A 22,964-nucleotide genomic window follows, 5' to 3' on the forward strand; every position below is an offset into this window, starting at 1 on the left:
TCCCAATGTTGGGGAAGTCCAGAACCAGGGGTCACAGTCTAAGGATAAGGGGTAAGCCATTTAGGACCGAGATGCGGAGGAACTTCTTCACCCAGAGAGTGGTGAACCTGTGGAATTCTCTACCACAGAAAGTTGTTGAGGCCAATTCACTAAATATATTCAAAAAGGAGTTAGATGAGGTCCTTACTGCTAGGGGGATCAAGGGGTATGGCGAGAAAGCAGGAATGGGGTACTGAAGTTGAATGTTCAGCCATGAACTCATTGAATGGCGGTGCAGGCTAGAAGGGCCGAATGGCCTACTCCTGCACCTATTTTCTATGTTTCTATGTTTCTATGTCACTGACCTCATCTCCTCTGGAGATCTTCCCTCCACAGCCACCAACCTCATAGTTCCCCAATCCCATACAGCCCGCTTCCACCACCTTCCCAGATCCAGAAACAGGACTGCCCCGGTAGACCCATCGGTTCAGCCTGTTCTTGCCCCACAGAACTTATTTTATCCTATCTCGACTCTATTTTTTCTCCCCTTGTCCACTCTCTTCCCACCTACATCCGCGACTCCTCCGACGCCCTCCGTCACTTTAACAGTTTCCCGGCCCCAACCGTCTCCATTTCACCATGGATGTCCAATCCCTCTACACTTCCATCCCCCACCAGGATGGCCTCAGGGTGCTCCACTTCTTCCTCGAGCAGAGACCCAACCAGACCCCATCCACCACAACCCTCCTCGGCCTGGCTAAACTTGTTCTCACCTTGAACAACTTCTCCTTTAACTCCACTCACTTCCTCCAAATTAAAAGTGTTGCTATGGGAACCCTCATGGGTCCGAGCTATGTCTGCCTTTTTGTGGGATATGTGGAACATTCTTTGTTCTAGTTCTACTCTGATCCCCTCCCTCACCTCTTTTTCTGGTACATTGATGACTATCAGTGCCGTTTCCTGCTCTCGTCTCGAACTTGAAAATTTCATTTACTTTACATCCAATTTCCACTCTTCCCTCACCTTCACATGGTCCATCTCCAACTCTTCCCTTCCCTTCCTCGACTTCTCCGTCTCCATCTCTGGGGATAGGCTTTCGACCAGTATCCACTATAAGCCCACTGACTCCCTCCCACCCCACATCCTCTAAGGACCCCATTCCATTCTCCCATTTTCTCTGTCTCTGTCGCATCTGCTCTGACGATGCCACCTTTCACAATAGTGCCTCTGACATGTCTTCCTTTTTTCTCAACAGAGGATTCCGTTCCGCTGTGGTTAACATGGTCCTCGACTGTGCCTATTCTATTTCCCGCATCTTTGCTCTCACCCCTTCCCCTCCCTCTCAGAACCACAACATGGTTCCCCTTGTCCTCACCTTTCACCCCACCAGCCTCCACGTTCAACGGATCATCCTTCGCCATTTCCGCCATCTCCAGCGTGATCCCACCACCAATCACATCTTCCCTTCCCCTCCCCTCTCAGCATTCCGCAGGAACCGCTCCCTCCGCGACACCCTGGTCCATTCCGCAGTCACCCCCAGCAGCCCCTCCCCTTCCCACGGCACCTTCCCGTGCAAGCGCAGTAGATGCAACATCTGCCCTTTTTCCTCCTCCCTTCCCACTATCCAGGGCCCCAAATACTCCTTCCAGGTGAAACAATTTACTTGTACTACTTTCAATTTAATATACTGTATTCGCTGCTCACGATGTGGTCTCTATATTGGAGAGATCAAGCACAGATTGGGTTACCGCTTCGCAGAACACAGACCTTCCCTTTTGTTCAGTCTGCAAGTGTGACCCTGAGCCTCTAGTCGCCTGTCCACTGCATTCCCACTCTGACCTCGGTCTCCTACACTGTTCCAACGAAGCTCAACGCAAGCTCGAGGAACAGCACCTCATCTTTCGTTTAGGCACTTTACAGCCTTCTGGACTGAACATCTAGTTCAAAAATTTCAGAGCGTAACCGCTGCCAATCTTTGGCTCCCATTCCCCCCAGAGCTTCTTTCTTTCTTTTTCTCCTTGTCTCTAATGGCAGTTGGTCATTATCCCACCATTCACACCCTATCTTGACTAAGGTTTTTCTAATTCCTGGCATTATCATTTGAATTTGGGCCATCATCCCTTTTATCTCTCTAATTTCTCATGTCTTCCAATCTATCACAGACCTTCCCTTTTGTTCTTTCTTCCCCTTCCCCCTTTCAGTGCTTGTTAAGAATCTGTTCTTTTCGAACACTCTCCAGTTCCGACGAAGGGTCATCGACCCAAAACGTTAACTCTGCTTCCTCTCCACAGATGCTGCCTGACCAGCTGAGATTTCCAGCATTTTCTGTTTTTATTCCAGATTGCAGCATCTGCAGTATTTTGCTTTTGTAATATGAAAATTATGTTGAATATAACCTCTATATCTGCACAAGCATACAGTTTTGTTAATTCAGTCATCTTGGCTTGGGGAAAAAAAACAAGTTATCCAGCAAAGTTAATAAAATAGCACAGGAGACTTTTGTTTAACTGAACAGAAAATTTGAATTGAGCATCTTTAAATCAAGAGGAGTAAGCTGTATATAGTTTTTACTTTGAAAATAATGCTGCTATCAGTCTATTGTCAGAGTATGAAATTCTTTTAGGACTATAGGCATAAAACTGCTCAAAGCAAGATTTTACTTACCAGTTCAATATAGCGTGGATTCTTACTAGCAACTAGAAAAGGCATAAAAAGGAAAAAAAGATTGTGATAAAAAGTTCACAAAAGATGGGATAAAAAATATAATTCTTTAGGGCATTAACCTGCAATGACCATTGCTGAATTTTTCTTTGCTGGTCTTAACAAGCAATGGAATGTCCAGGGAAGGATGGAAACCAAGTCACCACTGCCACAGCCCCAGTAGGAAACTTTGAACACTCAGTTACCCACCATTGTTAGTCTGTCAGTAATAAGTCCCTTATTCTTTAAAGAAAGTTCAATCTTCACATGAAATGCAATTTGCGTTATTGATGGGATTGGGCTTGGAGATTAACAGAAGTTAATATACGTTTAAGAAACTCAAGATTCACATACTTGTGTGACGCTTCGAGATAGATCAGCTTCCTACCTCCATGCCCTCAGTATGTAGGGTCTGGTTCTGATTCTTGGAGGGCAAAATTGCCCCTTTTTATAGCCCCGTTAACGTCTCGGGGGGGGGGTTTGTAGAGGCGCTGCTGCAATGGAAATACCGCACCCAGTGGTTAGCGCTCCGGGCCGTCATACAACTGGCAATGACATCTCACCACCCCCAGCCGACTCCTTAGCAGAGGAAATTGCCCTGTGAGGCTGCTGCGAGCAGATGTCAATGCCAGCTTCGCGACTCTTGGGATGCTCCTTAAAGGGGAGGTGTAGGCTCAATGATGATGTCCCTAGTGTGGTCGCTATCGTGCAGCCCGGCACTCCATTTTGGATGCCAGGCTGCAGGCCCGGTTGCATGCTGTCCTGGTGGCCCAGTGGAGGCCGTCAGAGACCGTGCAGAGTGCACAGCAGCCCTCCCCTTTAGTCGAAGGGGAGGAGCATTGAAGCATGTCAGCACTACACAAAGCATCTACGTAGCCCCAGGTACTGCCCCCAAAGGAAGTGGATCGTGCGAGATTGCACTCCGCTTCCTATGAGGGGCGGTAAGGGCAATTCCGTGGCGGGGGCCGGATATCTGCACCGGGCACAGAAAGTCCCGACCCCAGCTGGGACACAGGGCAATTTTGGCCCCTTAGTTCTTTATACCAGAAAAGGTAGCAGGGAGACCAAGACCAACGCAACACAATCACAAAGAAGGTAAACATCTGCAAACTCTTTCAGATCTGGTGCTGCATAAAAGAGCATCTTGGCTGAGCACTTTGTACACTGAAATCATTTAAAAGACTAACTTACAGTTGGCAACCTAGCATTCTTAATCAGTTCAAAAAACAAAAAAACTCCAGATGCTGGAATCTGAAATAAAAACAGAAAATACCAGAAAAACTCAGCAGGTCAGACATCATCCGTGGAGCGAGAAATGTAGGGTCACACTTCGAGTTGAAGATCCGACGACAGGTCTTCGAGCTGAAGCATAACCCTACGTTTCTCTCGCCTCAGACACTGCCTGACCTGCTGAATGTTTCCAGCATTTCTGGTTTTCATTCTTAATTAGTTCTACATAAAAATAGGATTTTACCAAGATAGTACAAGTATTTGTGGTGAGACTCAAGATCTAAACGTTCAATCAGCTTGAAATACCACAATGCAGAAGCATTTGTCACAGGCTATCAGTGTAACTAATAGGAGATCTGTCATATTTCAAATCAAAAGCCTGTATTTTTAGCATTTGTTTCTGAGTTTTGGCAGTCATATTAAAACTTAGTTACTGTGGCAGGCAGTCTAGCTAGAATATACATACAATCACCAGTTGATGTCCATGCCCTTTCATTCTCACTCCAGGGGTAGAGTATCTTAAGTAAATACAGTAGGCTGGATTTTTGGCTTGGTTGTGCCTCAGTTTGTGCCCTGGAGGGGTAGTAAATGGTGTTTCTTGGCATAATGCTGGATGTCCACATTTACCACCCGGCCGGCAAATTCGGCTCATGGTTTGCAGCAGCTTAAAAACTTACCGCCCCGCCCTCTAGTTTAACTGAAATCATGACGTCAATCATTGTGTAACGCTCCACTTCCTCCCCAGATGCAAAATTCAGCCCCAACACCTCATTTAATGCCCACTCCAGGAAACGTCTGAAAAACCAGGCATTCCCAGGGTGCAGCAGGCAGTATATTTAAATGGAGGAATGAGGCTCCGACATCGCAGTTCACATTGATTGCAACGGTTGCTTGTGCACAGCACACTGCGTGAAGCTCCGAATTGCAAACTCCAATGAAAGAATTTAATGGGGGCAATACTAGTTTGATAGTGTATTGCTATTGCCAGGCTGCATCAAGCTAGAAAAGAAGGACTCTTGGCCATGTCGGCCCATGGTTGAGGAGAGGCCGAAGTAGTCTGGGGAGGAGGGCTTACCCCCCACGGGTTTACAGGCATCAATGCTCATACCTCCAGATCTCTGAGGAGCAGTGTGTGAATAGGCTGTGCCTCTGAAAGGAACTGCTGACAGAGATATGCCATCTCCTACAGGCAGACCGATGCCTGGACCGCTCTGGAGGCAGCCTTCAATACTCCCATCAACAGGTATCCGAATTCATTGTGGTGTGCTGCATCTTGCACAACTTGGCCATCATGAGGATCCAAGCATTGCCAGTGGGAATTGCATGCCCACCTCAGGAGGAGGATGACAAAGAGGAGCCTGGTGAGGCCCCTATTGGATAGCCACACCATCCACAAGGGACGCAGCATGGAGATGCTGCCGGACCAAGAGTCGCACGTCGCTAGCTCATAATGGACCGGTTCTCCTAAATGGAGGAAACGGAGGGATAAAGCTAATACTGGACACGCGATGTGCCCCTATAAAGGCATAACTCCTGTGAACATTGGAATGATACACAAGACATTAATGGCAAAGGATGAATCATAAGTCTTACTGCAACAAAGTAACAAAAACTCCCCCCATCAAGATAAAACCATATATTATACACAACGTTATGTTCCAGGGCACTGAGTAACAATGAAGTTCCTTAAATCAACAAAATTTTAACTCCGCCATTTTTGGCTGGGGTGCAAAAGTTCCTTGTGTAACATCTAATTTTGCACCCCCAATCATGGAACCTACGAATTTTGCAGACAAGGGTGCAATCGTTTTCCAGGCGGTATCAGGACCGCCCCACTGCCCTGAAAACTCAAAAGCCGAAAATCCAGCCCGACTGCAGAATAATCACAAACCTTCGAAAACAGCTGCCTGCTTTGCTAGATTACTACTCATTTTGAGTCAAAAATGAAATCACAATTAAGTAACAAATGATTTTGTGTCAAACATCCATTATGTGCCTGTAATTCCATGGTTGCAGATCACCTCCGTTTTAAATCTAATGGATAATTGAAAGATGAATTTAATTGTAATTTGTTACTTTGGCAAGCAGTCTAGCTAGAATATATGTGCAATCATCAGTTGATATTCATGACCGTTCATACTCACTCTAAGAGAGCATTCTTAAGAAAATACAGTGAATATCTTCAACAGCTCACTAAGAACTGAACTAATACTTCTCTCTAATTATCTAGCACATGCGATGACTTTATTTTAAAAAGAGTTAAAAGTCAATACTGGAAATTATAGACCAGTGAATTTAAATTCTGTGGTAGTAAAGTTAATAATAAGCATCATTAGAGATACATACTGCAAATGATCATCCAAAATGTATAAAACTGATAGGAAGCCAGACTGTGCCTTGGGTTTCCATTCACTTAAAAGATGTGGACTTGGGGAAGATTTGATCCAGATAATTAAAATTGTTAAAATACATTAACATGCAAGTAGATACAGTATCTCGAGTGATGAGGGTCAGGTGGAACTAGGGGCCATCCATATGAAGAGAGAAAACAGTGAGTGAGGGTGGGGGCCCAGAAATTTTACTTTTCTCAGAGGGTGAATGACCTGTGATTCATGATTCTGTAGGTGGTGGTGAGGACTGATTCTTTGCAGTTCTTCAAGATGGTGTTAGACAGACTTTAAAAAAATCAAGATGATCCTTATATTCCAGAAAATAACTAATGGAATTTGGAGCCTGATCGCCTGTGAGGGGTCGGAGAGGGATGTTTGACAGAGTACTCCTGCATTGGTTACAGTTCTCTTTTGTTGCCTCTTAGGGATATTACGGCTTCGGAAAGGGTACAGAGGGGGGCCACAAGATTAACTCCCAGTTTAAAACCCCTTAATTACCTATGTAGGCTCAAAGAACTGGGTCTCTATACCTTATAGAAGTGTAGACTTAGGGGTGATTTGATCGAGGTTTATGAAATAATGAAGGAACTAGATTGTGTTTATGTAGACCAATTATTTCAACTGGATAGGTTAGGAAGGACCAAGAGCTACATTTATGAATTATGTAATGGCAGAACTAGGTTCAATGTTAAGCAGTTCTTCTTCTCCAGGAGAATAGTGGACCTGTAGAACAGGTTGCTGGCTCGTGTTGTGAATGCCAATTTGTTGTACTTCAAGCGAGAGCTAGACTGGTTTCTGGCTGGGGCAGAGATCATCTTGGATAAGAAAGGGAAAGGGCAGGGTTGTGGGAATAGTTGAGGTGCTCTTGCAGAGAGCCGGGTTAAACGGGCCGAATGGCTTTCTTCCATTCTGTAACTATTCTATGATTCTATAAGAAGTACTTGGGTATTCTATAACATGAATCATGACCAATGTGATCTCTTCTTTGACCCTCTATGGCGGTCAGAGAGGAATTTTCAATTTTTTCCCCAATTTGACCTGGATTTTTAATCTATTTTTTCCACCTCTACCTGGAGCTTAAATGGCTCTAGATGGGTGGGGAGTGGATGAGTGCATAAGGGATCACAACGTCTCGGACAGACACGATGAACCAGTAGGTATGTTCCTGTCCATCATTTATGTAAGTTCGTATGTCCTCTCTCAGGTGGTGTTGGAAAAGGCTGTGCACATGGGAATGCAACCTGACAAAAAATGAGGCGAGCGCATATGAGTCTGATGGCTTTTACTCATCCTAATTACAAACATAAGAGAAAAAAAATAATTTTTGGGGCTCTTTGTCCCAGTTCGAACTTCAAAGGAAACATGGAGCATATCTGATGCCAGCCAGCAACAGATTGTCGTGTTCTACTGTACTGCAGCCATTGTACAGATGGATAAGGGGACAGTTCTGATGAAGGGATTGAGGGCTCGCTTATGGAAATAGTTCCTAAACTGAATACAAGAGAAACATGAGAGCTCTGAGGATAGAATAATCCTACGTGTAGGATCCTGCTGGGCCAGATTTGGAGTGCTAACAAAGTAATGCTTCTTTAATTTTGTTTTGTGTTCAAGGAAGGACGTTAAAAATTCTGCTTCTGTTCAAAGAATCGCTTACAGAGGTAGTCCTTAGTGCTCAGCATGGGAGAAATATTTGGCAATACTAAGTCAGCTAAAGAAAATGGAGTCGATCTGTGTCTCCATTATAGCCCACGGTACCTGAACTACACCCCAGGTGGTCTGAAATTAGACTCTTGTAAAGGATAGATCTTTTATTAGTTGTAGCTGGGATTTTCCTTAACTTAAGATAAAGTTTAGTCTTCCCATTAATCTGGAAATCTGTTGACTGGATGCCAATTAGAGATCTGGGAAGGAATTCTTAGAGGTTAGTTGTCGAGATAATGGCCCAAAAATTGCAGTTGGAGACTTCCTGTGGGCGGACTCCTCCGACCGAAATTATTTTACGATAGTACCTGGTGGTCCCGGAGAAACGAATACTTGCGGTCCGAGGCCTAGATGTGCAGTGCAGCGTATGGGCTCACACATCCCAGGAACATAAGCGCAACCTGGGATCACGTGGGTCTGGACCACCAATGAACATGGAGTATTTTCATTGATAATAATAAGAACATAAGAAATAGGAACAGGAGTAGGCCATACGGCCCCTCGAGCCTGCTCCGCCATTTAATACGATCATGGCTGATCCAATCATGGACTCAGGTCCACTTCCCTGCCCGCTCCTCATAACCCGTTATTCCCTTATCAGTTAAGAAACTGTTTATCTCTGTTTTAAATTTATTCAATGATCCAGCTTCCACAGCTCTCTAAGGCAGCGAATTCTGGATTTACAACCCTTTGAGAGAAGAAATTCCACCTCAGCTCAATTTTAAATGGGTGGCCCCTTATTCTAAGATTGTGCCTCCTAGTTCTAGTCTCCCTTATCAGTGGAAACATCCTCTCTGCATCCACCTTGTCAAACCCCCTTATAATCTTATACGTTTAGATAAGATCATCTCTCATTCTTCTGAATTCCAATGAGTAGAGGCCTAACCTACTCAACCGTTCCTCATAAGTCAACCCCCTCATCTCCAGAATCAACCTAGTGAACGTTCTCTGAACTGCCTCCAAAGCAAGTATATCCTTTTGTAAATATGGAAACCAAAACTGTACGCATTATTCCAGGTGTGGCCTCACCAATACCCTGTATAACTGTAGCAAGACGTCCCTACTTTTATACTCCATCCCCTTTGCAATAAAGGCCAAGATTCTATTGGCCTTCCTGATCACTTGCTGTACCCACATACTAACCTTTTGTGTTTCATGCACCAGGACCCCCAGGTCCCGCTATACTGCAGCACTTTGCAATTTTTCTCCATTTAAATAATAACTTGCTCTTTGAATTTTTTCTGCCAAAGTGCATGACTTCACACTTTCCAACATTATACTCCATCTGCCAAATTTTTGCCCACTCACTTAGCCTGCCTATGTCCTTTTGCAGGTTTTTTGTGTCGTCGCACATTGCTTTTCCTCCCATCTTTGTATCAGCAGCAAACTTGGCTACGTTACACTCGGTCCCTTCATCCAAGTCGTTAATATAGACTGTAAATAGTTGGGGTCCCAGCACTGATCCCTGTGGCTCCCCACTAGTTACTGATTGCCAACCTGAGAATTAACCATTTATCCTAACTCTCTGTTTTCCGTTAGTTAGCCAATCCTCTATCCATGCTAATATATTATCCCCAACCTCGTGAACTTTTATCTTGTGCAGTAACCTTTTATGTGGCACCTTATCAAATGCCTTCTGGAAGTCCAAATACACCACATCCACTTGTTCCCCTTTATCCACCCTGTTCATTACATCCTCAAAGAATTCCAGTCAATTTGTCAAACGTGACTTCCTCTTCATAAATCCATGCTGACTCTGCCTGACTGAATTATGTTTTTCCAAATGTCCTGCTACTGCTTCTTTAATAATGGACTCTAACATCTTCCCAACCACAGATGTTAGGCTAACTGATTTATAGTTTCCTGCTTTTTGTCTGTCTCCTTTTTTAAATGGGGCATTATATTTGCAGTTTTCCAATCTGCTGGGACCTCTCCAGAATCCTGAGAATTTTGCTAAATTACAACCAATGTATCCACTATCCCTGCCGCTACTTATCTTAAGACCCTAGGATGCAAGCCATCAAGTCCAGGGGATTTATCTGCCTTTAGTCCCATTATCTTACTGAGTACCACCTCCTTAGTGATTGTGATTGTATTAAGTTCCTCCCTCCCATAGCCCCTTGACTATCCACTGTTGGGATATTTTTAGTGTCCTCTACCATAAAGACTGATACAAAATATTTGTTCAGTTTCTGCCATCTCCATGTTCCCATCACTAATTCCCCGGTCTCTTCCTCTAAGGGACCAACATTTACTTTAGCCACTCTTTTCCTTTTTATATACCTATAGAAACTCTTGCTATCTGTTTTTATATGTTGTGCTAGTTTACTTTCATAGTCTATCTTCCCTTTCTTAATCATTTTTTTAGTAGTTCTTTGCTGGCTTTTAAAAGGTTCCCAATCTTCTCTCTTCCCACTAGTTTTGGCCACTTTGCATGCCCTTGTTTTTAAATTGGATACCATCCTTTATTTCTTTAGTTAGCCACGGATGGCTATCTTTTCTTTTACACCCTTTCCTCCTCACTGGAATATATTTTTCTTGAGAGTTATGACATATCTCCTTAAATCAACCGTCCTACAATGGGATTCCGTTTGTACGAGCTCCCATTACTATCAATGAGATTACCCCCAAAGCACAGAAACACAACACAATAAATTTAAAAAAACTTCACATAGTTAAAATTAATTGAAATTAAATGTTTTAGACAAAAATGTATTTTTTTGAAGTTTTTTTTAAAATGGGCTGAAAATTGTGGCCTTGCCGGGTGCATACGAAGCCGATTCTCTTGAGCCTAATCCGCCTCAGTAGGCAGCTACTGAAATGCAAAAGTGAAGTAACTCTTAGCCAAGGTGATACCATCTGCAACTTACAAAGCTAAAATGTTGCCAACAAGCAGAAAAACTTTACGAAAGTTTAAAAAAGATGGCTAAGATCTATTTAATACAGCAGCAAACACCAAAAAAATAACAATTATTTATTTATATGTCCTTAGACAAAATTCATCATTGCAGAAACAAGAAAAAAATGCATTCGAGATCAATGTCGTGTGTAATGGAGTGGGAGTGTTGCTAGGTGATTTTCTCCTATGGATGATGGCATATTCTATTTGTAGATGAAGACTAAATGAAAGAGGAAGATCGCAAGTTATGTAATTTATTATTCTGTTGTTTGCTCGGTATCTACTGCAGATTTTAGCAGTTCTACTTAAGCTGTTTAAATGTTTTGTATTTGTATCAGTTAATAACATGCATTATAGCTCAAGCTCAAACTGCTAGACATATATCTCATCAAATATTTGGTAAATTTGAAGAAATGGATTCCACAATCTATCTCTAAAGATCCTAAACAGACTACCACAAATGATAAACACCAGAAAACTTGAACGTGTTGTCGCTTCCCAGGTCCATGCCCATCTTTCCAGCAACTCCATGTTTGAAACTCACCAATCAGGTTTCCACTCGAGCCACCGTACTGAAATGGCCCCAATGAAAGTCACAAATAACATCCTATGTGACTATGACCATGGCAAGCTAGCCCTCCTATTCTTTCTTGACCTCTCTCTGCAGCCTTTGACATGGTTGACCATATCATCCTACACCAATACCTCTCCTCTGTTGTCCAGCTGCCTGGGACTGCCTTTGTAAGGTTCCATTCTTTTATATCCGATCGTAGCCAGAGAATCCCCTGCAATGGCTGCTCTTCCACCACCCCCGCCCAATCCCCCCACCCACACCGTTACCTCTGGAGTCCTCCAAGGATCTAGACTTGGTCCCTCCTATTTCTCATTTACTTTGCCACTCAGCGACATCATTCAAAAATGTAACGTCAGATTTCACATGTATGCTGACATCACCCAGCTCTACCTCACCACAACCTCTCTAGATCCTCCAGTCTCTGATTTGTTATGTTGCTTGTCTGACACCCATTCCTGGATGAGCTGAAATTTCCTCCAACTAAATATTGGGAAGACTGAAGCCATTGTTTTCAGACCCCGCGACAAACTCCGTTTCCTAGCCACCAACTCCACCCCTCTCCCTGGACACTGACTGAGGTTGAACCAGGCCGTTTATAACCACATATTGACCCTACGATGTGCTTCCAACCACATATCGGCTCTATCACCAAGACTGCCTACTTCCACCTCCGTAGCATCGCCCATCGCTGCCCCACCTCAGCTCATCTGCTGCTAAAACCCTAATCCATGCCTTTGTTACCTCTAAACTTGACTATTCTATGCTCTCCTTGCTTCCATCTTCCATAAACTTTAACTCATCCAAAACTCTGCTCCCCGTAGCCTAACTCGCACCAAGTTCTGCTCACCCATCACCCTTGTGCTCTCTGATCTACATTGGCTCCCGGTCCGGCAAGGCCTCGATTTAAAAAATCTTATCCTGGTTTGCAAATCCCTCCATGGCCTCATTCCTTCCTACCTTTGTAGCTTTATCCAGCCCTACAACCCTCTGATCTGTGCGCTCCTCCAATTCTGACCTCTTGCGCATTGCTCCACCACTGGTGGCCGTGCCTTAAGCTGCTTGGGCCCTCGGCTCTGGAATTCCCTCCGTAAGCTTTTCCGCCTCTTTAGTTCTCTCTCCTCCTTTAAGACGCTCCTTAAAACCTACCTCTTTGACCAAGCCTTTGGTCACCTGTCCTAATATCTCCTTATGTAGCTTGGTGTCAAATTTTGTTTGATAACTCTCTTCTGAAGCATCTTGGGATGTTTTACTATGTTAAAAGCACTATATAAATGCAAGTTATTGTTGTATTGGTTAAATGATAAAAGACGGAGTAAGGATAATGGATATGTACTTGAAGTGTTAGGAAATGGCTAGTTGTGTCCCACAAAGGTTTGTGCTGGGACCCTAACTATTCAAAAGATGTATTAATGACTTAGAGAATATAATAAAGAGCCATATACCCAGGTTTGCCGGTGACACAAAGAAAGGTGACATAATAAGTAGTGTAGACGGGAGCATAAAATTACAAAGAGACATTGATAAAGTGAGCGGCCAGATGGATTTCAATACAGGTAAGTGTGAGGTCATCCATTTTGGGCCAAAAAAAATAGATCAGAACATTTTTTAAATGGTGAAAAACTAGGAACAGTGGCGGTCCAAAGAAATGTACGGGTCCATGTACACATCACCAAAATGTAGCAGTCCATTTTTTAAAAAAAAGTCAAAAAGGCTAAAGGAATCTTAGCCTTTATATCTAGAGGGCTAGAATATAAAGGGGAAGACGTTTTGCTGCAGCTATATAAAGCCCTGGTTAGACCACATCTGGAGTACTATGGACAATTCTGGGCACCTTAGGAAGGATATATTGGCCTTGGAAGGAGTGCAGCACAGATTCACCAGAATGTTAGCAGTGCTCCAAGGGTTAAATAATGAGTAGAGTGTATATAAACTAGGCTTGTATTCTCTGGTTAAGAGGTGATTTTATTCAGGATTTTAAGACTTTAAATTAATTGTTAGGGTATATAAGAGATAAACTTTTTCAGCTGGTGGGGAGTCTAGGATAAGGGGACATAACCTTAAAATCAGAGCCAGACCATTCAAGAGAGAAGTTAGGAAACACTTCTTCACATGGTAGAAGTGTGGAACTCTCTCCCATAAAAAGCAACAATTATTAATTTTACATTCGAGATCCATAGAATTTTGCTAGCCAAATGTATGAAGTGATATGTTGCCAAGGCGGATGGATGGAATTAGGATACAGATCAGCCATGATCTCATTGAATGGCAGAACAGGCTCGAGGGGCTGAATGGCCTGCTCCTGTTCCTATGAGAACATAATCTAGTTTTACACTTCAGTGCAGTACTGGGGGAGTACTCCACTGTTGGAGGAGCCATCTTTCAGATGATACATTAAACTGAGACCCCCATAGACCTGTTCATATGGACGTAAAAGATCCTATTTCACTTTCTTCAAAGAACAGATTGTTTACCTGGTATCCTGGCTGTCATGTATGTAACCACTACATACTGTACATACTTACTAGAAATGCACACCTTGACCACAGGGGGTGTACTTGTGGGAGACACTCCTTACCTGGAGATTCAGGTATATAAGGGGAGGTCCCTTGCAGGGCCAGCACTCCTTGGTCCAGGCAATAAAGGTGAAGGTCACAGAGTGACTGTGTCTGCAGTATGTGTCTCGTGTGATTATGTTTAAGAGTTAAGGACTCAACGCCTGGCGATGGGAAACGGGAATCACTGAACCCAGAGGATGGCCACCGGTAGCTCAGAGGAACGTTACTGTGTGGGTGAAGACTGGGATGATTTTGTGGAGAGACTCCAGCACACCTTTGTCACGAAGGACTGGCTGGGAGAGGATGACAAGTGGAGGGTGCATCTACTAACAAGCTGCGGGACAAAAACGCTGATGAAGGACCTGCTCGCACCCCACAAATCGGCCGACAAGTCTTTTGAAGAGCTCAGCCAGCTGATCAGCGAACACTTAAAACCGGTGAGCAGCATACACCGGCGGCGAGCAACATGGCCCAGCACCGGTTCTACACACACCGATGTCGGGAAGGGCAAAACATCTCGGACTTCGTGCAGACTTGCGACGCTTGGCCAGCCTCTAAGTTCTCAGACGCCTGCAGGGGGGAGATGTTAAGGGATTTTTTCATTGAGGGCATTAGCCATGCCGGGATCTTCAGGAAGCTCATAGAGACCAAGGACTTAACTCTAGAAGGGGCAGCATTGATAGCTCAAACTTTCATAGCGGGGGAAGAAGTGACCAAGCTAATTTACGCGAGTAGTCCTGGGTCCAACGTGGCGACGGACCAAGGAATTAACGTGATAAACGCGGTTCAAGGAGAGAGAGAGAGAAAATGGGAAATTATATACCGGTTAGCCTGACATCAGTAGTGAGGAAGATGTTGGAATCAATTATTAAGGATGATCTAGCAACGCATTTGGAAAGCAGTGACAGGATTGGTCCAAGCCAGCATGGATTTGTGAAAGGGAAATCATGCTTGACAAATCTTCTGGAATTTTTTGAGGATGTAACTAGTAGAGTGGACAAGGGAGAACCAGTCAGGCAAAGGCATTTTGTAACTGCCCAAGCTGAAACTGACTCTAAGGTGGGCCCCCGACAGGGACAATGGAGAGGGGAGCGGCAATTCACGCCATCAAGGGGACCATTAACACTCACCATCAGAGTGTTTAGAAACAACCAAGGGAACAATCAGAGAGGAATGCCTGCTAACAGTCCTTCTGTGAACAACGATCTCAGCCAATGCTGGAGATGCAGGGGCAGACATTATGCGAAAAGCTGCAAATTTCAGCAGTTCGTCTGTAGGAATTGTAATGCCAGAGGACATTTGGCTAGGGTTTGCAAACAGCCGGTAGCGAGGCTAATCTATGAGACAGAGGAATCAGGCGAGGGGCTTGCAGTGCAGGACAATGCCTAGGGTAAAGCCATGGATGCTGAAGTTCAGCGGGTTCATGTGGCTGACATCCACAGCTCATACACCAAAACGCCACCCATGATGATGAAAGTTTTATTGAATGGCATCCCGTTGCGCATGGAGCTGGACACGGGAGCTAGCCAGTCCCTCAAGAGTGCACAACAATTTGAGAAACTATGGCCTCACAGAGCTAGCAGGTCCAAACTGGAACAAATTAATACGCAGCTACGGACGTACACCCAAGAGATCATTCCAGTGCTAGGCAGTGCAAACGTGGTGGTAACACACAATGGGTCACAGAACCGGCTGCCACTCTGGATTGTTCCAGGAAATGGCCCCGCGCTTTTGGGAAGGAGCTGGCTAACTGAGATGAACTGGAAATGGGGGGATGTGCACGCCATTTCATTTGGGGAGCGAAGCTCATGCTCACAGGTACTACAAAAATTCAGGTCACTGTTTCAACCCGGTGTCGGAACGTTCAAGGGCACAAAAGTAGTTATACGCATCACCCCGGACACCAGACCAGTGCACCACAAAGCCAGAGCGGTGCCGTACATGATGCGTGAGAAAATTGAGAGTGAACTGGACAGGCTGCTCAGAGTGGGGCATAATTTCGCCCGTTGAATTCAGTGACTGGACAAGTCCCATCGTTTCTGTCCTTAAAGCGGACGGCTCGGTTAGGATCTGCGGTGACTACAAAGCCACCATCAACCGGGTGTCCCTGCAGGACCAATACCCGCTCCCAAGGGCGGAGGACATTTTTGCCACGTTGGCAGGTGGCAAGCTGTTCACTAAATTGGATCTCACTTCGGCCTACATGACTCAGGAACTGGCTGAAGAATCCAAGCTTCTGATTACCATCACGACGCACAAGGGTTTATTCATCTACAACAGGTGTCCTTTTGGCATCCGTTCGGCAGCCGCCATCTTTCAGAGAAACATGGAAAGCTTGCTGAAATCCATTCCCGGCACAATCGTATTCCAGGATGACATCCTAATAACGGGTCGACACACCGAGGAACACCTCCACAACCTGGAGGTGGTGCTACGCCGACTGGACCGGGTAGGCCTGCGGCTGAAGAAGACCAAGTGTGCGTTTTTGGCCCCATAGGTCGAGTTTTGGGGCAGGAGGGTTGCCGCAGACGGGATCCGGCCTACCGAATCCAAAACGGAGGCGATCCGTCGTGCGCCCCGGCCCGGCAACACATCGGAGTTACAATTGTTCCTGGGACTTTTGAACTATTTCGGGAACTTCCTGCCGCACTTAAGCACATTGTTGGAGCCGTTACACGTGCTCCTGCGTAAGGGTTGCGAATGGTTTTGGGGGGGGGGGGGGGAAACTGTCAAGAACGGGCTTTCAATAGGGCGTGGAACCTGCTTTGTTCTAACAAAGTGTTAACGTTGTATGACCCCTGTAAAAAAAAAACTAGTTTTAACATGTGATGCATCATCATACGGGGTTGGGTGTGTGTTGCAGCAGGGTAATGGAGATGGACAACTCCAACTGGTGGCTTATGCCTCCAGGTCGCTCCCCCAGGCAGAGCGTGGGTACGGCATGGTCGAAAAGGAAGCACTTGCTTGCGATTATGGTGTGAAAAAAATGCACCAATACCTTTTCGGCAGACCGTTCGAGTTAGAAACGGACCACAAGCCGCTAACTTCTCTGTTGTCCAACAGCAAAGCGGTCAATGCAAATGCATCAGCTCGCGTACAGCGAGGGGCTCTCACGCTGGCTGTGTATGACTACACCATACGGTACCGGCCAGGCACCAAAAACTGCGCTGACGCGCTCAAAGGCTTCACCTGGCCACCACCGAGGGGGCAGCAGAGCAAAGCGCTGAAATGGTCATGGCCGTTGAGGCTTTTGACACCGCAGGCTCCCCCATCACAGCCCGCCAGATCAAACTCTGGACCAACAGGGACCCCCTCCTATCCATGATAAAGAAATGTATCCCGACGGGGGATTAGGCACCCACGCACGGGACGTGCCCCGAGGAGATCAGACTCTTTCAGAGACGGGTGGATGAGCTCTCCATCCAAGCCGACTGCCTGCTATGGGGCAGCTGAGTAGTCATGCCCCAAAAGGGGAAGGTAGCATTCATCAGGGAACTCCACAGCGAGCACCCTGGAATTGTGCTAATGAAGGCCATTGTCCGGTCACATGTATGGTGGCCGGGGATTGACTCAGACCTGAAAAACTAGGTTCCCAGGTGCATGACGTGTGCCCAGCTGGGCAATGCCCCCAGGGAGGCCCCGCTCAGCCCGTGGCCCTGGCCCACCAAGCCTTGGTCACGCATTCACGTGGACTATGTGGGCCTGTTCATGGGAAAAATGTTCTGGATAATTGTCGATGCATGCTCGAAATGGATCGATGCATCATATTAAACTCGTGCACGACATCCATCACCGTGGAGAGCCTGCGCATGGTTTTCTGGTCAGCGACAATGGCCCGTGTTTCACCAGCCATGAACTCCAGGAGTTTATGTTGGCATCAAACATGCCCGGACGGCGCCGTTCAAGCCGGTTTCCAATGGCCAGATGGAACGTGCGGTCCAAGTCATAAAGCAAGGCATGCTCCGCATCCAAGGACCCTCTCTGAAGTACCGCCTATCGTGCCTCCTGCTGGCCTATAGGTCCCAGCCGCACTCGCTCACGAACTCATCATGAAACGTACGCTCAAAACGCGGCTGTCCCTCATCCACCCAACCCTGGCAGACATTGTTGAGGGCAAGCGCCAGTCCCAAACCGAGTGCCACGATCGTAACTCAAGGGAGAGGTGTATAGAAATGGATGATCCAGTATTTGTACTTAACCATGCATTGGGACCCAAGTGGCTGGAGGGCACCGTAATTGCTAAAGAGGGAAATAGGGTCATAGTGGTCACTCAATAATGGGCAGATATGCCGCAAACACTTGGACCAAGTAAAGAAAAGGTTCAGCATAGACACCGATGAACATGAAGAAGAGCATGAGATGTCAACCATACCACTGCCATTGAACGAGCAACAAGGACAATCACCAGCATGCACAGTCCGTGTGGCCAGGCCGGAATCACCTCAGGTGACAGAAACGCATGCCAAGGCTCAGCCACCAGAGCCTCAACTGCGGCGCTCCACGAGAGAGCGTCGATCACCTGATAGACTTAACTTTTGAGTCAAAAAGACGTGAGGGGGGAGGTGATGTCATGTATGTAACCAGCGTACTACTGTAATCCTTATACAATTGTAACCACTACATACTGTACATATTTACTAGAAATGCACACCTTGACCACAGGGGATGTACTTGTGGGAGACACTCCCTACCTGGAGATTCAGGAAAATAAGGGGAGGTCCCTCGCAGGGCCAGCACTCCTTGGTCCAGGCAATAAAGGTGAAGGTCACAGAGTGACTGTGTCTGCAGTAAGTGTCTCGTGTGATTATGTTTACTGGCCACAATTCATCCCTCAACCAACACCACCAAAACAGATCATCTCATTATTTGTAGGACCTTGCTGTGTGCAAACTGGTTGCCGCATCTGCCTACAAAACAGCAGTTCACTTCAAAAAGCAAATCATTGGCTGTGAGGCACTTTGGGATATCCTCGTGATGTGAAAGGAGGTGTATAAATGCAAATTGGTCTCTTTTATTTTTAAGTTTATTTTCTACACAGTGACTACAATTTAGCCATTAAGCACTCATGCAGAACCTTGTCAAAAGCTCATGCCAGTAATATCCCTTTTCTAAATCTTTTGACTGTGCTTAGAAACATAGAAATTTACAACGTAGAAGGGAGCCATTTCGGCCCATCGTGTCTGCGGCGGCCGACAAAGAGCCACACAGCCCTTGGTCAGCAGCCCTAAAGGATACATATAAACCTATGAACAATGACGGAAAGCAAAGAGCACCAGCCCAACCAGTCTGCCTCATCACAACTATGACACCCCTTATACCAAAACATTCTACACTACCCCCCAACCGGAGCCATGCGATCTCCTGGGAGAGGTAAAAACCAGATAAAACCCTCGGCCAATTTAGGGAGAAACAATCTGGGAAAATTCCTCTCCGACCCATCCAGGCGATCGAAACTAATCCAGATCATCACCCTGGCCGTATTCTATTCTCTGCAGTACTTACCATCATATCTGCTCTGTCCAACTAAAGGTCATCCAGTCTAGTCCCAATTACCAGCTCCAGATCTGTAACCCTGCAGGTTACTGCACTTTAAGTGCCCATCCAACCATCTCTTAAAAATGGTGAGGGTTTCTGCATCCACCACTCTTCCAGGCAGTGAGTTCCAGATCCCCACAAACCTCTGCTTAAAGAAACTCCCCTCAAATCTCCACTAAACCTTCCACCAACCACCTTAAAACTATGCCCCCTCGACCAATGAAATAGACCCTCACTATCCACTATGTCCAGGCCCCTCAATATTTTGTACACCTCAGTGAGGTCTCCTCTCAACCTCCTCTTTTCCAATGAGAACAAACCCAGCCTATCCAATCTGTCCTCATAACTAAGATTCTCCATTCCAGGTAGCATCCTAGTAAATCTCCTCTGCACCCTCTCTAGTGCAATCAGGTCCTTCCTATAATACGGCGACCAGAACTGCATGCAATACGCCAGCTGTGGCCCAACCAAAGTATTATACAATTTAAGCGTAACCTCCCTGTTCTTATATTCTATGCCTCGGCCAATCAAGGCAAGCAGTCCGTATGCCTTCTTAACCACCTTATCCACCTGGCTTGCTAATTTCAGGGATCTGTGGACAAGCACTCCAAGGTCCTTTTGTTCATCTACACTATTAAGTGGCCTACCGCTTAATGTGTATACCCTTTCCTTATTAGCCCTCCCAAATGCATTACCTCACACTTCTCTGAATTAAATTCCATTTGCCACTGCTCTGCCCACCTGACCAGTAGATTGATATCCTCCTGCAGCTTCATTATCCTCTTCATTATCAAACACACAGCCAATTTTAGTGTCGTCTGCAAACTTCTTAATCATACTCCCTATATTCAAATCTAAATCGTTGATATATATCACAAAAAGCAAGGGACCCAGTACTGAGCCCTGCGGAACCCCACTGGAAACATCCTTCCAGTCACAAAAACATCAATCAATCATAGAAACATAGAAAATAGGTGCAGGAGTAGGCCATTCGGCCCTTCGAGCCTGCACCGCCATTCAATGAGTTCATGGCTGATCATGCAACTTCAGTACCCCATTCCTGCTTTCTCGCCATACACCTTGATCCCCCTAGTAGGAAGGACTACATCTAACTCCTTTTTGAATATATTTTGTGAATTGGCCTCAACAATGTTCTGTGGTCGAGAATTCCACAGGTTCACCACTCTCTGGGTGAAGAAGTTTCTCCTCATCTCGCTCCTAAATGGCTTACCCCTTATCCTTAGACAGCGACCCCTGGTTCTGGACTTCCCCAACATTGGGAACATTCTTCCTGCATCTAACCTGTCTAAACCCGTCAGAATTTTAAACGTTTCCAATGAGATCCCCACTCATTCTTCTGAACTCCAGTGAATACAAGCCCAGTTGATCCAGTCTTTCTTGATATGTCAGTCCCGCCATCCCGGGAATCAGTCTGGTGAACCTTCGCTGTACTCCCTCAATAGCAAGAATGTCCTTCCTCAAGTTAGGAGACGAAAACTGTACACAATACTCCAGGTGAGACCTCACCAAGGCCCTATACAACTGTAGCACACCTCCCTTCCCCTGTACTCAAATCCCCTCGCTATGAAGGCCAACATGCCATTTGCTTTCTTAACCGCTTGCTGTACCTGCATGCCAACCTTCAATGACTGATGTACCATGACACCCAGGTCTCGTTGCACCTCCCCTTTTCCTAATCTGTCACCATTCAGATAATAGTCTGTCTCTCTGTTTTTACCACCAAAGTGGATAACCTCACATTTATCCACATTATACTTCATCTGCCATGCATTTGTCCACTCACCTAACCTATCCAAGTCACTCTGCAGCCTCATAGCATCCTCCTCGCAGCTCACACTGCCACCCAACTTAGTGTCATCTGCAAATTTGGAGATACTACATTTAATCCCCTCGTCTAAATCATTAATGTACAATGTAAACAGCTGGGGCCCCAGCACAGAACCTTGCTGTTCCCCACTAGTCACTGCCTGCCATTCTGAAAAGTACCCATTTACTCCTACTCTTTGTTTCCTGTCTGCCAACCAGTTCTCAATCCATGTCAGCACACTACCCCCAATCCCATGTGCTTTAACTTTGCACATTAATCTCTTGTGTGGGACCTTGTCGAAAGCCTTCTGAAAGTCCAAATACACCACATCAACTGGTTCTCACTTATCCACTCTACTGGAAACATCCTCAAAAAATTCCAGAAGATTTGTCAAGCATGATTTCCCTTTCACAAATCCATACTGACTTGGACCTATCATGTCACCTCTTTTCAAATGCGCTGCTATGACATCCTTAATAATTGATTCCATCATTTTACCCACTACTGATGTCAGGCTGACCGGTCTATAATTCCCTTTTTTCTCTCTCCCTCCTTTTTTAAAAAGTGGGGTTACATTGGCTACCCTCCACTCCAGAAGAACTTATCCAGAGTCTATGGAATGTTGGAAAATGACTGTCAATGCATCTGCTATTTCCAAGGCCACCTCCTTAAGTACGCTGGGATGCCGTCCATCTGGCCCTGGAGATTTATCAGCCTTCAATCCCATCAATTTCCCCAACACAATTTCCTGACTAATAAGGATTTCCCTCAGTTCCTCCTTCTTACGAGACCCTCTGACCCCTTTTATATCCGGAAGGTTGTTTGTGTCCTCCTTCGTGAATACTGAACCAAAGTACTTGTTCAATTGGTCTGCCATTACCCTTTGTTTCCTACGTCCAAGCCAATTTTGGATCCAACTTGCCACTTTGCCCTGGATCCCATGGGCTTTAACCTTCATGACCAGTCTACCATGTGCGACCTTATCAAAAGTTTTGCTAAAGTCCATATATACTACATCGTACGCACTACCCTCATCGACTGTCTTGGTTACCTCCCCAAAAAATTCAATCAGGTTAGCCAGACACGATCTTCCCTTAACAAATCCTTGCTGACTGTCCCTAATTAATCCTCACCTTTCTAAATGCAGATTTATCCTCACCTTTCAGGACTTTTTCCAATAATTTTCCCACCACTGAGGTTAGGCTAACAGGCCTGTAATTACTTGGCCTACCCCTTTCTCTCTTCTAAACAAGGGTACGACATTAGCAGTCCTCCAATCCTCCAGCAACATGCCCAGATACAAAGAGGACTGGACAATGATGGTCAAGGCCTCTGCTATTTCCTCTTTTACTTTGCTCAACAGCCGAGGATGCATTTCATCTGGGCCTGGGGACTTATCTACTTTCAAAGCTGTGAAACCCCTTAATACTTCCTCTCTCACTATATTTATTTCATCCAGAATATCACACTCCTCCTCGATAGCAGTATCTGCATTGCCCCTTTCCTTTGTGAAAACAGATGCAAAATATTCGTTAAGAACCCTCCCAACATTTTCCTCCTCCACACAAAGATT

The 22,964-nt window shown here is 45.5% G+C and overlaps 1 protein-coding gene across 4 annotated transcripts in view; it reads right to left on the reverse strand.

The window, feature by feature from the left end:
- LOC139274688 (centrosome and spindle pole-associated protein 1) overlaps positions 1 to 22,964 on the reverse strand; it is a 355,670-nt gene that overhangs the window by 13,281 nt on the left and 319,425 nt on the right. For all 4 annotated transcript variants that reach the window (XM_070891381.1, XM_070891368.1, XM_070891373.1 and 1 more), the window contains one exon: positions 2,644 to 2,675. In XM_070891381.1, the coding sequence (XP_070747482.1) occupies positions 2,644 to 2,675 (32 nt within the window). The remainder of the gene's footprint in view (positions 1 to 2,643; positions 2,676 to 22,964) is intronic.

The sequence above is a fragment of the Pristiophorus japonicus genome, chromosome 1, assembly GCF_044704955.1.
Source record: "Pristiophorus japonicus isolate sPriJap1 chromosome 1, sPriJap1.hap1, whole genome shotgun sequence".
Classification (NCBI taxonomy): Eukaryota; Metazoa; Chordata; class Chondrichthyes; family Pristiophoridae; genus Pristiophorus; species Pristiophorus japonicus.